The 17,769-nt window shown below is 47.1% G+C and overlaps 1 protein-coding gene across 1 annotated transcript; it reads right to left on the bottom strand.

Moving 5' to 3' along the window:
• Positions 1-7,953: 7,953 nt before the first annotated feature.
• znf703 (zinc finger protein 703) lies at positions 7,954-11,149 on the bottom strand. The gene is made up of 2 exons (XM_028996028.1): positions 10,555-11,149; positions 7,954-10,148 (listed from the first exon to the last, which is right to left on the bottom strand). Exons 1-2 carry the CDS (start codon positions 10,783-10,785, stop codon positions 8,697-8,699), a joined length of 1,683 nt encoding a protein of 560 aa, XP_028851861.1. The 5' UTR covers positions 10,786-11,149; the 3' UTR covers positions 7,954-8,696.
• Positions 11,150-17,769: the final 6,620 nt, after the last annotated feature.

Genomic DNA, 17,769 nt, shown 5'->3' with positions numbered 1-17,769 from the left:
ATGTGACTATTTCACATTGATATACCATATTAAGTACAGATAGATCTCTCTCTATGTAATCGGCTTGCATGTGACTTGACCGCCAGATGGCGACAAAGACAAGTGCATGAGAGGCCCGAACCCCAGACAGACCATGCTCACTCACCCAGACTGGTGCTCAACCATACTGGACTTCACGATCTGCTGAAAGTCACGATTGTCCAATAGGAAACAGACAAGGGTTCTTGTTGGACAATCTTGCATTTTATGTTAACTTGTCTTGCTTATCCAGAGATGCAGTACCTCATCTGCCAGTACCTTATGCATTGCAAATTAATATTAACATTGTGCATATTTATGTTATATAGCTATTTCTTATAAAATGATTGAACAAAATAACAGAAACCCATTAAACGTAGTATAAAAATGGTGCTGCAATAGCAGATTCTTGTTGGGTGCTCATAATAAAGGGGGGGAATTGAAGAAGCACAATGAGGGAAAAGAACTTTGTCAGAGTTCATTAGGTATCAGGGGAGCGGCGCTGGAACTGGCAACGCAAGGCATGCTGGGCCCGACTGCCATTAATCACGAGTGACAGGGAACCAGCGCGGGGGGCGACGGGACGGAGCGCAGAGTGCCGCTGCTTCTGCCAGAGGCCCTGTTTGCGATTATAGCGAGGAGTCTTGAGCAAACGAGGACAGGGGTGGCACAGATCTGTGCAAAATGGTGAAAACAAGATGCTGACCCCTGCCTGACCACAGGGCTTAATTGCTGAAGTTTCTTGGTGTGAGATGTTTAGCAGCTGACAGTAAGTGTCTGTGTTTTATGTGCGAAAGCGTGGCTTAGCCGGGCTGGTGTCTGTGAGGGAATGGGTGCAGCTGTCCTGGAAGTCGTGCATGCCTCCTCTGCACTGCCATCCCAAATGAAAAAGTTAAATGGGAAAGAGAGCCCGTGACTCGTGGAGATGGAAGCCTCTGTTAAGTGCTGTGCTTGAAAGCACGTCTGGCCTCATTAGATGTCAGTTGTAACAATACTGAACTGGCAGCAAAGACTGCTTGGAGTCTCGCAACCATAAATCACCGGCTGACAGCACTCTGACAGGCTGGGAACCAGTACACATGCAAGTCCTGCTCTCTTTTCTTTCACACACACACCCCACACACTGACAGAACCAGTCACACACACACTCACACTCTATCTCAGCCTTCCTCTCATTTCACACACCAGACACTGCCTCTCTATCTTTGTCTTTCTCATTCTCCCCCTGTCTGTCACACACACACACACACACACACACACACACACACACACACACACTCACTCACACACACCCAACATGCCGTTGGACCACCGCGTCACCACAATGTCATCTTAGTTTCAAAACTCTTGCTGTCTGCGTGAGCATTTGTATCAGCAGCTGAAAGACTACATCCACCTCTGTGAAAAAGCTGGGCTCTTGGGCGGGTGTGTGTGTGGCATAAAAGGGGTAACGGCTCCCGCCCCATGTCAGCCTGACCATGTCCATTAGGCTGACGCGTGACAGAGTGGGTGACATCGCCGTCGAGGAAGGAAGCCGGAGAAACGGGCCTGTCGGTCATTAATCATGGGCCCCTGACACGTAGACTAGGAGGCTTAGGGGGTGGGGACTCTGCTCACAGCTGGTCCATACACTACTCACAAGATACACTGACATGCCTGCCCTGCACACTCCGGCTTCTGTTGTGACCCCCACAGCACACTCTCACTGCCCCCCTTCACTTGCAGAATGTTTTACTACAGGGCCCATTACAGAAATACCCATATGGTGATTGGACAGCTCACATTGGTTTTTGTACATTGTATTTTGTAGCAACAACCCTTTGGTACATTTTTACTTTTTGTATACTCTCTTTCTCTAATTACTTTTGTAGTATCAAATACACAGTGATAAATGTCAGTCATATAGAATATATTAATATATTACAGCAAACATTAACTCTCAGGTATAATAGTTCAGTACTTTTGTATATATATTAAATATTATTAGTGCCCCCTTGTTCAAAAACAAGCCACTGTTATGCCACTTTACAGGATGTTCTCTTCAACTTCCTAAATCATTTTTACTCTATATTGTGGAGATGACAGGCCGAGGTTCTGCTTGGATGAAGTTGGAAAAACTTTTTTTTAAATTATATAAAACACCAACGTTCTCCATGGACAGTGTCACATGCTTCATTTTTCCACGTCTGATGGATCTTTGTATGTGTCTGTATGTGAAATCGGCAGTGAGATTTGCAGCCACTTGTCATCCATTTTATTTTTCTGCCAATAGAATCAGTCATTTAGGAGCAGAAGGAACGGGATTTAGGGCCGGATCCATCAGTTTGCAGTAGATTTTGGAAACTCTCCAGAAAGGTCACTTTGAAAGGTTTCTTTATTCAGTAAGTTGCGTACCTGGCAAGAGAGCTCTCTCTTTATTTATTTAATTAATGAATAGTTACTATGAGTAATACTTTCTCAGTATTAAAATGTATTTTCTTGGTCATTTTGAAGTTCAAGTTGTGCACAGTGCCGTTTTGTAGAAACATAGGTGCACTTGAAGCACTATAGGATCCAAATGGATCTATTTTCAATTTACATTCAATTTGAACAATGCCAAAGCTCACAAATGTGCTACATTGAACTAATTATTTTGGTTTTCACACAGAATAAGCCAAAGTTAATGGTCATCGTGTTTAAATGTGAATTATTTGCATTGTTTTACTCACAGACCCAAACACATAAGGGTTAATTCAATAGTTTATCTGGAAGTTTATCTTTTCACTTTGATAGTTGAATGTCTGCTAATCTGTACAGGATGCTGGTCACTTCTGAGTGGTTGGCTGTCATGGCTCCTGGAGTTGTCATGGATACGCACCTCTTGTAGAGGTCAGGAAAGGCAGAATAACCCAGTATCAGCACTTTAGCATTCAAACAGGAGACAATCAATCACTTCAGAGGTCAGTCCTGTACAAGAACCTCCATCTCTTTCTCCTTTCCCCTCTTTTCCTACTTGCCATTGGCACATAAACTATATATGGAATCCTCCAGACAGCTGTGACGGAAATGTCTGAAATTCTAACTTTTCAGAACGCCTTCCATCCATATTTATCATCCACAAAGAAACTGTTATTTCACAAGCGGGTCACAGATGTTTTTGTGGCCATTTGAGTATTCCGTCAAAATGTCAAAGCTGCCAGGCTGTTTACCCTTAAAGAAAAATAAAACGAGCGCAAAAGTTAGTCCGAGTTGTTTCCTTTCACACACGCCCTCCTCCTGTCATTTTAACTCATGTGCCATAACGTTGCTTCACCGCAAATCCCTTCGCTACCCCTAAAAAAAAGCCACCCCCCCCCCTGCTAACCTCACTAGGCCTCACACAGCAGTCCAACCATAAATCAATGGGCAGGATCGTGTCTGCCAGTTAGACTAAACAAGAGCATTTGTGAGGATTTGCTCTCACCCATTAATCATCTTGACAGTTTGAAAAACACATTTCCCCTTTAATGACTGTATTTGGATAATCAGCTCTGTTTCCCTTCTGTGCCAACCCCCCACCCCCCCCCCCTCTAGTCTCCACCCCTTTTCTCCCCCCACACCTCCACGAACCATCTTTACGGACAGCTGGGTTAACTTACAACCCTGTACATGGTGGTGTGCTGAGGGAGTGGTCATCCAGGGTCTAAAAAGAGTAAGAAAATAACTAACCCCCCCACCCCACTCTGGTTGAAGACATAACACGGCGGTTCACAGAACATGAATTCATATATATATATATATATATGGAGTGTCTGCATTTGAACTGAGCCTCCAAAGGCTCGGAAGAGGCAGTTGTATAATTGGCACGCTGCCTGACCATGCCGTAGCCGAGCAATGCGTTCAGAGCTGTCATTGTGCCGAGAAAAATGACATGGTGTTGACAAGAGCAATTTTATCTCTATATATTTCATCAGCGTTGGACGTACCCTTCTGCTCTGTAACCTTAAGGCCTTTTTCTAGGAACATTCTGTACAGTACATTTTGCCAGGTAGTTTTTGATTTCTGCTAGGCAGCCGAATAATGACTGGTGATTAGAGATGTATAATTGCAGATCGAATACGAAGAACTGCCCCCCTTGATCCAAACGAGCCTGTTGGTTTGCACAAATGTTTTCAATAAAAGCGGTGATTTATGACCCCGATGTTGTTCGCTCGCGAACCAAAATAAAGTTTGACCTTGCACTGTGTTGCTCGCTGGAAATATGAGAGTGATTAGAGCGTAACAATGTAGCCCTATAACGATTTAGCGAAAACGAGAAGCAGTCGAGCCCCGAGTGCAGTAGCAGATGTTCGTACAGTACGGAGCTTTACGTCAAAAGTGGCCGGCCTACGGTAACGGCAAACCTTAGCCTGTGCCGAACGAGAAGAAGCAGTTGGCGGTCGGGAGAATGTTCTAGAAAATGGCACAGTGCGCATTTTGGACACGGTCACCTACATCTGGGGGAAACGAGGCGCCGGGCTGAAGAATGGCGGCGTGTTAAACCGCCGGCCCTCTCCCACTGGGGCGAGGTGGAGTATTGTCCCCCTGGGCACGGCTTGTGAGGACCCCCGAGCGGCGCTCGCTCCCCTTGCCAAGGCACGTTTTTTCCGTGAGCTCCACGCTCATGACATCCGCGGCCGCGCTTCCCCGGCGCGTTCGCAAATGGAACCCAGCTGGCGCTGCGGCATGCGTGTTATTAGCGGTGCGCCATAATTGCAGCGTCCCTTCTTCTCGCTTGCTTGTTATGGGGTGCATGTCTGTCGCCGCACACGCACACTGTCCAGAACTGCAGCATGGACGGATTGGATGAATAGGCAGAGGTGTGTTTGTATAACCGGTGCTCAAACATTGCTTGATTTCATTTGAATGAGCGATGGCGGGCGGGCGGTAAATGCGAATCTTTAAGATGTGGGAATAAACACCATGGCGGGACTGCTACCAAGGCGTCCAGGCTGCAGGACGTTTTGACTGGATGCTGGAGAAATAAAACAGGACCCGTGTGTGTGTGATTTTTATGGCTGAGATGAAAGATGTGCTCAGAGCATCTGGGTTGCTTTACAGTGTGGTCAGTGCTGGAAAGAGCCGGAGTGTTGTATCATGAACGCTCAAAACTCTGCCCAAAGTTGTAAACTGCGGATGACTGAGGGCTGGGGAAAGGAAAAAGGAAAGAGAGAGAGAGAGAGAGAGAGAGAAGTTCACTAGTGTTGTCCGGGGTGCCTGTCACCGCCGTGAAATAGTGCGCACTTGGCGGCTAATTGAGAAACGGCTCCACACCCGGCACTCATTAATCACCGGGGGTGTCGGCCGTCTGCCCGGCAACTGGGCCCAGCTTACCTCAGCAGCCAGTGGTGAGGGGTGGGGGGGGCTGACTCTTTTTAATCGCGGTTACTTGTGGCAGAATCAGATATTACATTTACATGTTCCATGTTATCCATGTCACTGTGATAAGAGAAGATAAGAGGGTGGTAGTAGCCTAGTGGGTAACACACTCGCCTATGAACCAGAAAACCCGGGTTCGAATCCCACTTACTACCATTGTGTCCCTGAGCAAGACACTTAACCCTAAGTTGCTCCAGGGAGACTGTCCCTGTAACTACTGATTGTACGTCACTCTGGATAAGGGCGTCTGATAAATGCTGTAAATGTAAATGTAAGATACAATCAAGATAATCTGATGCATTTTCACCAGAGCAAAAATGGAATTTGCCAAAATGTCACTTTTCCCAAAGGAGCAATCAAACTTTCTCAGGGTAAGGACCCATCAAGAAGAGGAATATTTTAGCCACACCCTCAACAACATATCATAAGATAGAACATTCCATAATTCCATACATGTTTAACCATAATAATCGAATACAAATTTTGGTACAAATGATTAGGAAAATAGATTTTGTGACGCCCTGACCAAGTTTTACAGATTCCAGGGGATCCTGGGGGCATGTCCCCAAAATACACAGATGTCTGTCTGCCTGGTAAAGCAAAAGTCAAGTGGGGAGTTGTTGGCCTAGCAGGTAAGGATACAGACTTGTTGCCAGATTGAATCCCTCACCAGCCACTGAGGTGCCACCGAGCAAAGTCCCCGTCCCCACACGCTGCTCCCCGGGCGCCTGTCATGACTGCCCACTGCTCTCCAAGGGTGATGGTGAAAAGCAGAGGACACTGTGTTTCACAATCACTTTCACTAAAGTAAAGTACTTAAATCAGTATAGTAAATTAATCAATCAGGAGTACTTTAAACCTTAAAAGAATTCTTTTTGCACGTATTAAGGTTCAGTTGTTCAGTTTCTTAATCAATTCCTTAATACTTCACTGCCTGAAATCCCATCGATCACTTGTTAAATATTATTAATGCATTATTGCTGAACCGACCTGCAGACAGTGCAGTTTGGAAAATCATTTACAGCCCCGGGGACTCCCAGAATTCCCAACCTCCTTTCAATCGCTGTGTGGCGCAGGGGTGCAGAAGAACAGTCCCACAGGTGTGACCTCACTGCGAAGACACCGGTCAGGGACTAAATTAACTCCAGCACCCTTTTCACCACCCCCTTCTGTGGCCCGGCGACAGAAATGGAGTGTCTTGAATGTTGACTCAGCTGGAACTGTGAGAAGAGAGAAAGATAAATGGAGGGAGAGATTGATGAGGAGAAGGATGGAAAGAGTAGAATGGTGGGCTTTGATGAACGAGTGTGAGACAGCGACAGCGCGATTCATTCCTCCCCTTGGATAAGATGGAAAGTTTTCCCCTCAGTTTCACCTTTGTTTCCTGCCTTGTGCGGTGATGGAGCTCAGCTATCTCTTTCTTCCTGGAAAATCTCCCATTGCCAGTAGTCTGGAAGTCCCGTCTGGATGAGTTTAGCAGATCACCTGTTAATGCACAATTTCTTTCTTAATAATAATGATTTAGAGCATTAAGTTAATAATAAAAAAAACAAACACGACAGTTTATTTTTTTTTTGGAAGGTGTAGTTCTACTCCAGATCGAATGGTGGCAACATAACCCATGTTATAATCCCATAAATCCTATCCAGTCCCTTTCTGAGACAGATTCTGAGATTTTCTTAGCAGAAATGCTCCAAAAATGATTTCCCTTCTTCATTTCCTGTCTTTCAAGACCACTAATGTGAAAGGTCTGGTTTGGTGAAAGCAGTCTGAGGGAAAACTCCTCCTGGCTTGAGGTGTCTCAGTGTTGCAAATGCAGCCTTGGCAGCAAAAATACTATTTCACGTTACGAGATGCACAACCCGGCCTGAGCCAGGCCGGTTTGTGCCCGTTTCCGTGGGCGCGAAACTGGCTGCATGCAGCGCACCTCCTCCACACCTCCTCTGTTCTCCTGACCCCAGCGTGCCAGATAAGACAGGCCGGCCCGCGGATGAAAAATACGAGCAGGCTCCCTGATTAAACACACGGAACAGCTAGCAGGGCGCCGTGACCTTGCTGGACCGGCCGGGCCAACCGTGGCTCGGCATGGTGATCTATTTTGTTAATGGCCCTGTCAAGTGACACCTGTGCTGCGTCCTCTCCGGTGCGGAAGCCTAATGGACCCCGAGCGCCGTGTGGGGGTGCAGGCGCCCCACCCCGAGCGCGCACCAGGGCCCCCGCCGCCCGCGCATTTCCGGGCCACCGTACGGAGCGCGAAGTGGGAACGTTTGGGATTATCCGCACGATGATTCATTTAAATGGCTGACGGAACGAGGTGCTGCACAGTGGATTTTGCTACAAAGGCTTCACACGGAGAAGTCAGACTAGTATTTCTCTCTTAATCATCTGCCATTGTCATTCAGCCCTTTGTATTCCAAGACAATCCATCAGAAAGCCCGTTTTGAACACCCCCGCACCCTCTGGGCCTTAACATCTGGTTCAGATTGATATTTTGCTTGTTCTTTGACCATTTTCCTCCTCATATAGCGTCAATTAAAAAACTCACACCAAAGCGGAAAATGTACTCCAATATCATTTATTACACAAAATATGACTTTTCTGGTAAATGGATAGCACTGCCATCACTACATATTATTTTTATTTGAAATTTTTATTTGTTTTTCTCCCATCTCAATTCCATATGTTTCAGGCTCAATTACAATAGAAAATATATCACATCTTTATCTTTATTCTTTTGAACTGTACAAAATAAATGGCAATTTTCAGGAACACACTTGTGTCAATCAAGACATGCGCATGGGTGTTTCGTCAAATGATGTGAAGGGTAAAGAACAGAAGAAAATGTGAAAGAAAAAGAAAACATTTGCATGAAACAAGTCCACTTCTGCAAAATTAGAATATTAAGAAATCTTAAAGAACAAACATGTATGATGAGCATAATATTTATAAATGTTTATTATAGTAAGAATGATAATGAACATTTTAAATCCCAGGTTGGAAGCCAAGCGCTCGGGTGAAAAATAAATACATATTCTGCGTCTTTACAGTCAAGGACAATAATAATAATAAAGACATTTTGAGACAAAAATGAAGACCTAATGCCGTGTTCTCTGGACCATCTGGGTTGGATTCTGTCTTCCTCAGTCTGGACAACCCTGGCGCAGGCTGCCAGTGCTTCGCTTAAAGGCATCTGCTGACCTGCGCGTGTCTTGGCGAGAACCTGGGCCAGCCCCGCACATTCAGACTCGTCTGGGCGTCCACTTCATTAACAGCCGGGGGTCCGTTCTCCCCGTAGGGGTCGGTCACTGGTACCCCAGCGATGCCGAACCTATTCTCTGGCTGTAGAGGGCGTAGGGGGAGTAGTACGGCGCCGAGGCCGGGAGGGAGTGCAGGGGGAGGGACGGCGCTCCCGGGAGGTGGGCCTTGCCGTAGGGGTGGTAGCGGGCCAGGCCCAGACCTGGGGACCCACGGAGGGAGAGGGAGCTAGGCAGGGCGCCGGGGCTGCTGGGCGGGGGAAGGTGCAGGTGACAGGAGTTGGGTGACGGGTAGGAGGACAGGAGCTTGCCGTCAACGCCGGGGAGCGCTGTGTGGGTGCGCAGGTGGGCTAGAAGTTCCTCTGAGGTGGCGAAGCGCTTGTCACACGGCCCTCCGACTGACACCCAGTTACACGCGTGTGGCAGCGGCTCGTTGGGGAGCATGAACCCGTAGGTGTAGAGTGGGTGGGACAAGGAGGGTGTGGCGCTGGACGACAGGGAGTTGGGGTGGAGGGAATGGAGATGATGGGACGGATACATCAAAGGAAAGCTGGTCTTGAGAGCAGAGGACGGGTCATGGACACAGGAAGAGCAGTTACTGCCCCCCAGATGGGGGGCGTTGGGGTAGGACAAACAGTACGGGTCCCTGCACAAGCCCTGCATGAAAGAGGGAGGCGACGCCCCCGTCAGAGGGCTAGAGCTGGGGTGCTTTCCAGGAACCCCCATTCCCGCCAGGCTGGATTTAGCGTGATCCAGGCCAGGGACGAAGTGGGAGGGGTATCCTGGGTAGGCTCCCACAATGGAGCCATGATATCCCATGGTGGAGGGCGGCAGCGGGAAGACAGAGTGACCTGGTTTAAACGGGGACACGGGGGCAACGTGTCCCGAGCCCAGGCCGGCCTGCAGGGGCTGCGGGTCGGCCTTGCTGTCGGGCTGCGGGCTGCCGGCGGAGCTGGCGTTGCTGGAGTTGGCGCTGGCCCTGGCGTGGCTCGAGTTGGCCAGCTGAGCGTGGTCCAGGACCGGCTTGGAGTGCTCCGGCTCCTTTTTCGTGTCCCCGGCGGTCGCCTCCGAGCCGCCCGGCTTGGAGTCCGTGTGGTGGGGCTGAGAGTGCGCCGACTTCTGGGTGGGAGAAGGCTGTGCTTGCCGGTGGGCCTGTACCTGCGGGTGCACTGGGGGCGGCGTGGTCCTGGGCGAGGCCGAGCGCGGGCGGAACGACGGGCACGTGGTGGCGCCGACGCTGCCACTGGGCACCCGAAAGCCTGCCTTGTCGCCGTTAGCGACTCCTTCCTTGCGACTTTCCCCGCAGGCTTTGGCGTAGGGCTTGAAGCTGGACTTGTCATCCTGGTGCTGGTCCCCTGACTTCAGAGAGGAGCCCGAGGACCGGCTCCCTTGGTCCTTGTCGCTCAGGGAGCTGAGCTTGGACGACGGCGGCGGGTCCGGCTTTCCAATCTGAGAGCAGGTCTGAGCCAACAAGGCCAGGGGGCTCTTTTTAGCGTCCAGCTAAAAGAAGGAGAAGAAGAAAACAGGTCAATTTAACATATAGCGTTTTTTTTTTTTTGTTAGAATGTATTTTATTGTTATAATTCATTTTTTTCTCTCTAAACAAACACACTTGCTGCAGATCCCCTTCGTTGTTATCGTCCCCGTAAAGACGGAAAGGGTGTGGCCCGCGAGTTCGATCCGACGGCGGACGTGTAACCCGAGTCGGCGGGAGGTACGAGCGACTGGCGCACCTTTTTAATTCCACTTTCTTTCTGTCGCGCCGACACATTTACGAGGTTCTGGCGGAATTCGCCGATCGAACGTTCCGAACGAACCGAAACCATTTACGCACCCACGTAATAAGCACGTTCTAGCGCGCATGTAGGAGCGGGTGTGTTCCGGTGCCGGGCGGACCGCGGCTCACCTCGATGCTGACGGGCGCGGAGCTCAGCGGCTGCAGGTACTCCGGGTGCAGCATGTGGCTGGTGTGAGCGGTCAACATTTTCAGGATCCGGATGGGGATTCTCTTCTCTTGCCGCGCGGGGTCCGCAGGGGCCAACAAGACGCGGAAGCGGTCGCTGTCGCTGGTGTGCGTGGCACTCTCCGGGCTCCGGCGCTGAGGATAGGCTTCAGGTCCGAGGAAAGAACCGCTCATCTGGATCTGGATCGACTACCCGACAAAAAGCATCGTACTCCGGTTCCGGCGTCAAATTGTATCCAACTGAGACATCGGCGTAACTTTAGTCCCAAAAGTCTTTTAAAGAACGAAAAATACGGGCATCCTTTTAATCTCTTAAAACCAACAACAACAACAACACTATCCGCCGTCAGCGTCGGAGTGAAGAAAAACCGTAAAATCCGCAGCACGACGGTGTCGTCATCGCAGACGCGAGCCTATAAATAATATCCAGGCCGAGCAACGACGCGCGGCGTCCGCAGCTCCCGGTGTCCGTGCGCCGACTGCCCCCGACTCGCGGCGTCCCGGTCTCCTACTCGCCCCGCGGACCGGACGCTGGGGGAGGCGGGGCCGCGGACTTCAAAGCCGAGGGCCGCCAGCCAATCGCGGGCGTCCGCATCGCTAATGAACCGCCGTGTGGGCGGGGCTTCGCGCTTCCTCGTGCCCTTATTTCTCCTCGCGGCCCCTCCTCCCTCAGGACGCCTTTCGGCCCACTCATTCTGGCCCAAAGCTGTGACGAACAGAGGCAATGTGTTGCTATAAAGACGTAAAAGTGTAATATTTGGATATGTTTGCAATATTTGCAGATTGGTTCATTGTTACTTGCAATATTTGCAATACTGTGGTCTGTAGCGGTCGCTAAAGCATTTCACTGCATATCATACCATGTATGACTATGTATGTGACAGATAAGATTTGAATTTGAATTTGAATTCAGGCCACCGACACCCCTAAACACTAAACTGTAGGCAGGGTGTAAACTAATTCCCGCGCTCTGGGATGCTGAGATGACAGTGATCGTTTTTGTAACACCGAGCCATTTTATTTATGCCATCGCGCTCAAAATGCATTAAATGATGCAACAAATAGCCGGCATAACGATGTCAATGTCCATGTCGGCTCACAGCGCCGGAATGTTAATTACTTTATTGCATTACTGCTGGCTGACTTGCAATTGAAGTCATTTAGCTAACTTAATTATGCAATGAATTGGCTTAATGACTTAAAAATGAATGCTGACAAGGGCTGTTACTGCCGACTGAAATGGTTTGTGTGGGAATAGCTTTGATAAGATAGGCGATATAAGATAAATCTTTATTAGCATTGTCACTTCTCAAGGAAGAAGGAAATTTAAGGTGCAGTCGACTCAGTGTGAGGCATATAGTTAAGACGGGAAATAAGAATAAGACTTAAATAACAAACATAAAACAGTAATAAACATGATATATACAAATTACACTGGTGTAATGAGTCCTGTCAAATGTCTATTGCTTTTTTTGCAGCATCATGAGGTGTACATTTGTTCTAGGGTAGGCATGGTGCCACTGACCTGATGGCCTTGTGGAGGGCCTTCCTTTCTGAAGAAGTGCAGCTGCCGCACCACACACACAGTCCGTACACTTCCTGTGGAACAGTGGTAAAAGGCGAGGAGCTGAAAGTACTCTCAGAAAGTTCCGTCTCTGCCGCGCCTTCTTCAGCAGCTCCTTGGTGTTGGCACTCCAGCTCAATGCCCAGGAACCTGAACACTGAGACCCTCTCTCCACACGCCCGGAGGATGATGAGTGGCTGGATGTCACTTTTATTTTTCTTGTAGCCAACAACAAGCTCCTTTGATTTTGGGGTGTTTAGGATCAGATTGGTTACTCTGCACAACTCTGACAGCCGTTCAAACTTCTTTTCTGTATTGCCACTCACCTTCTCCCCAAGATGGAGTCCAACCACTGTTGTGTCATCCGCGAATTAGATGATCTTGTTGCTGGGGTGTGAGGGGTGTGAGGGGATGAGGATGTAAAGGGTATAGATGATGAGCACGCACCCCTGCTGCATCCCGGTGCTGAGCCTGAGCACATTGGAGGTTTGGGGTCCCAGAGTGGGAGTTCTCCTTATGTTAATATTTTCTCTGATATTAATTAATTACTGAACTAGGAATAGCCTAGTAATGAGGGAAGAGTATGTTCTAAATCAAATGAATAAAGTGTCTTCTAACTTTCTTGATTCAGGCACTTGCCGCACAATCACACACAGTCTGATTGGGTGATTACATGAGCGCAATATTATGCAATTTTTTTTATGTGTTCTTGGACTGAAGCGACAATATACTATGTCATTCTCTCGAAGTTTACCAACTGACTAAACTGACAACGGCTGCCCAGTTTGACTTCAGTGTTCCGGTAAATTAATTTTGAAATGAGCAAACATGAACTTCCAGTCTTTAGTACCTATCCTTTTTTGCGCTTTTTACTTTACTGCTCGTTTTTTAAAACATTGTCTTTCACTCATTTGCACACCTTCACCCTACCAGTTACACATATTTTATGTTAAAGACGTAAAAGTGTAATATTTGGTTATGTTTGCAATATTTGCATATTGGTTGATTGTATACTTGCAACATTTGCAATACTGTGGTCTGTACAGTCGCAAAAAGCATTTCGGTGCATATCATACCGTGTACGACTATGTATGTGACAAATAGAATTTGAATTTGTTTATGATTCGTTGCTTGTAAATTTGTTTCAATGATTGGTTAAATGTTTTTGCATGTTGTAAATAAATGTATTAAATGTTATTTTACCGTCGTCAGGTGATGGTGACCGCATATACAACATATATAAAAATCTGGGGCTAACTCCTGTTCTTCTGGCAGGTGGTGAGCCAAATTAATACAGAGTATTTATTATTGCAGGGAGTTTATTACTTTTCACAGGGTTTTATCCAAACACCACAACTCAGTTATTACTCTGTTTCCGCTTGCCATTCCCATCAACACCCACCACGTACAACAGCGCTGCTCTCTTAAAGCACCCAACCTAAGGTGTATGTGTGATGTCACAACCACAGTGTAGATGGGAATGGATATGGAGTCGGGCGACAATAACACGAGACAACACAAAAATTAGTATCAGCACATGAAACATCCCATTTATATCCAGCACTTACTATAAACTATTATATGTAGTACATCTTTCTTAAAATGTACCTGTTTTGGAGAAAATGTACCTGAGAAAATTCTTACTGCTTTATTTCTCATTTATATTTATAAGAAAAAAAAATTACCTCTTGCTCAACCCTTGGGCTCAGGATTGTTTTTCACTAGCACCCCTGAATATGACTGTAATCAAGACTGTCACTGTAACTGTAATGAACTATTACTGTATGATTTTAATGAAATAACCGTATGCTCCTCTCAGAGCCCTGAACAATATCACATTTCTGTGTCATTCTCCATCTACGCCTGTCACAAACTTTCTTCTCTGCCAATGGGTGGCTTCTAATTGTTTTTTTGTTTTTAGTCACAAAAAAGCAATTAAAATGTATTGAATATATATCAGTGTCATAATAAGAACGAAGAAGACTTTCATGCTGAATAATTGAGCATGGACAGGTGCAGTGCTAGGCCGAAGGTGAATAAAGTAAAGTAATCACCTGGTGCGAACAAGGATGTGAAGGTTGCACAGGGCAAACAATATCTGTCAAATGAGTCAGAGTGTGTGAAAGAGAGCCGGAGGTGAAACACTGAGCACCTGGGAAGCCACATGAAAGCCGGCGGCGCTTACTGCTCACTGTAATAAAAATGACAATAAGACGGAATGCATGAACTGCTGACCTGCAGCTGGGAGGGGCTACATTCAGATTTGTATTTGAAGCCCTTTGTCTCTCGTATCTGGGCGTCAGAGAGAATATTCATTTAATAATGGTTTGCAGCTCTTGGAAAGATGCCTGCAGACATTGTTTCAGTAATTCAAAGGAGCACAGGTTCTTAATCCTGTCAACAACTTGTCATTTTTGCTCTGTGAACACATGATCAAAGATAATAGGCGCATTGTTAAACTTAATCACATCCTGACAAGTCTCCTGATCATTGTCACCCCACTAATCCATACCAAGCCGTGCTATTGGTCCTCATCTGGTTTATTCTAGTATAGTTTTGTTTGTCCGCTGGCTGAGTTTAATAGTCCTGTTGATCCAGTGTGGCCCGGTGTCCTTTTCGGTAATCGCAAGACTGGAAGCCATGAGAGTCGATGCCAAAGTTTATCTTCTGCTGTCAACAGTGCTCCCCTGGAATACAATGACTAATATGATTTAGTCCTTTTCAGGAGGGAAGGGAGTGGAGTGGGGATGGATGAAGTCACCTTCCGCCCGGTCAATAGAATCAGTGTTTGACTCGTCTTTATTAGCCGGTATTTATCTCGTCACTTGTCACCTGCAGAGAGCAGCCGGCGCTTGAATGAAGACAGGAACATATCCTGACGTCTGCATAGTAATGTTCTGGGGACAACGTATGGTATGGCCTGCTCACTGAATCGGGTGTGTGCTCTTTTATTATATACACTTCAGGTTAAACAGGCATTATGAGTGGCTGCATGGTGGCATGTGGTATGCTTTACGCCCTCTAATTTATATACGTGCAAAAAATAGGGTTCAATAAAAAAAAATTAAAAAAAACAGCGCTGGCAAACATGGATGGGAGTGATTGGAGAGTGACGGAAGTAACTTGATTGGTTTATTCAAAAAACAATTCCAGGACAAGGAAGTTTTCAGTGGGCGTTTTGGGAGCAGGCTTTTCTTAAGGCCTAAGAAAAGAAGGTCGGAGGAGGAAAGGCATAAAAATGCAGAGAAAGAAAGAGCGAGAGAATGAACCGAGGGAGGGCCCGAGCAACAGGGATCTGCTCTTTTCAAGTATCGCCTTGAAGTGGGCTGCTAACAGCTGTTTTGGCGTATTGATGACTGATGGCTGTTTCCTGTTGTGGATATTTAACCTCCTGTTAGGAGGCCGGGCCACGGTATCCCTCAAACCCCGGAGGCGTTTGCCTAAGCGGGCCCTTATCAAAGCAGGGTCGTTAACATAACAGTGACCGAGCAAGGCCCTGAAAGGAGTAGCCACGCATCCTGGGAACAGGCTCCGCACGTCCCTGTGATCCTGTGATTTACAAAGCCGGTGAGGCCTGTTACAGATGATCTCTTGGCATGCACTGTTCATTTTACAAGACCCAGAGCCGAGACTGCCTTGACTGCGTATTTTAGTTAGCGCTTGCTGTCATCTTGTACGTATAACAAAATGAATTTGGAAGGCCTAGGTGTGAGCCGGGACACAACGGCCGATGTAATTCACCATGATTCACCACGGGGCATTCATTTATTTAGGTAGGCACGTTCCTCCACGGCCCTCCCCGCTGATGATTTGTTTGAGGATAACTTTACCCATCGCAAGTTTAATATTATTATACAGTCGTCGCCTTTATTATATTTCATATGGTTTATTGCACTGAGATCCTTGAATGAGAGGACTTAAAGCACAGAGGAGAAAAAATAAATAAAGTAAAGCGCATTTAAATCACTTCTATTTAATTATCTGTGACTGATTTATGGGGTGTGTGGTATGGAAATGGGCGCCAAGGGCAGGGACACTGCTGCTACCTTCTGTGTTCCCCAGAAATAATAATAACTCTAAAGGCTAAAAAAAGGCAAGACAGGTTTATAGGGTGTAGCTGACATGGGAGACCAGCCCTGGCCAACTGTAAAACTGCTTCTCGTTCTGTGGTTCAGAAAATCCCAGATTTTTGGGGATCAAATATTTAGAAGCCGGACAGTTTGCCATACTCCACAAAAGACATATTTTGTGTGTGTGTGTGTGTGTGTGTGTGGGAGAGTGGGGAGAAAAGACAGACAGCGCAGGAGGAAAACCAGAGACAGAAGAAAGACACAAAAAAGGAAGCGAGATCTGGTGAGTTTACACGGGAGACGATCTGTAATAAGCGGCAGCGCGCTTTGAGCGAGCGTACAATGAGCAGACGCGCACCGGTGTTTATGGGCCGCTCATGTTGGCTGAATGACTCAGACTAATGTTTATGTTATGCCCACCCTAAGGCGAAGAATTCGTGCTAAGCATGGAGGTAAATATTTGCGATATCATATTAAATTGATGGATTTAGAGACCCAGTATAAATATGAGTAACCTATTTGGGGCAGACGAAGCGCTGATAAATCACCACACACGCACACACCCACGTTTGCAGACTTGTAGAGTGATTATTTACGTATTTGTCTTGCTTTCGAGCCTGTCTTGTCTGCCTCCGATCACTCATTTTGATGTGTTAGCTGTGTCCCCATCAAAGTGTGCATTTTCATGGCTTCCCTTACTTGTTAAGTCCGTTCCTGCCACTCCCACATCCACCAATTTGTTATGCAGTCCAGACAAGCACCAACCCACAATACGGACAGCCGGACACGCTATACGCATTTAATGTACGCACTCACGTGCGAACTAAGAAGCACCCTCTGGAAGGAAACAAGCGCTGCCATTGTAGACCACATGGAGAAGTTATCAGTGAGTGGTGGGCGGAGAAATACCGGTTGGGAGGGTGGGGGTCTATGCTGGCAGATCACGTCAGAACTCGAATCAGATTGTTGTATATTGTCGTGCGAAATCTGAGCGGACATCAAAAGCCATTTTCTCTCGTTGATCTCATGAGGACGTTTGATGGAGGCACAATTGGTCCATTGAGAAAAACCCAGGTTCCACTTGAGGAATGCCCAGTGTGAATGTAATCTCCTCCACATTCCTTAAGCTGTTGCTTCCTTGCCGCACACAGTCTCTCATTTATCCACCATGGCCGCACACTGTAACACATGCATTAGCACACAGAAGTACACAAAGCCGTTTAGTTTGGACCGCTTCGTGCAACACCAGGGACATCGAATGCGTTTGGCTTCATAAAGAGCACTACGAACACGCTTAAAATAAAAGATGAAAGAAAAAAAGCAGAACATTCCTTTAACTTAATTACGTGTGATTCACAGCATGCAATGAAGTGAACAAATCTCAGGCTTATACAGCACTTAGGTCAGTAACAGCAATAGCACATTCCTGCCAGGTCATAAAAACTCCATAAAACACAGATGTTTTCATTTCCTTCATCGCATCCCATGAGTCAGATTAAAGGCAACATCCATCAACAGAGCAGC

Source organism: Denticeps clupeoides, chromosome 11 (genome assembly GCF_900700375.1).
Source record: "Denticeps clupeoides chromosome 11, fDenClu1.1, whole genome shotgun sequence".
Classification (NCBI taxonomy): Eukaryota; Metazoa; Chordata; class Actinopteri; order Clupeiformes; family Denticipitidae; genus Denticeps; species Denticeps clupeoides.
The sequence above is the reverse complement of the archived record's forward strand: the minus strand, read 5'-3'. Positions and strand labels throughout refer to the sequence as shown.

Excerpts from the sequence above, each read along its gene's own strand:
- znf703 (XM_028996028.1), bottom strand. The coding sequence starts at position 10,785 with ATGAGCGGTTCTTTCCTCGGACCTGAAGCCTATCCTCAGCGCCGGAGC. Across the intron at positions 10,149-10,554 it reads CCGCGCCCGTCAGCATCGAG|CTGGACGCTAAAAAGAGCCC; the intron begins GTGAGCCGCGGT and ends TCCTTCTTTTAG.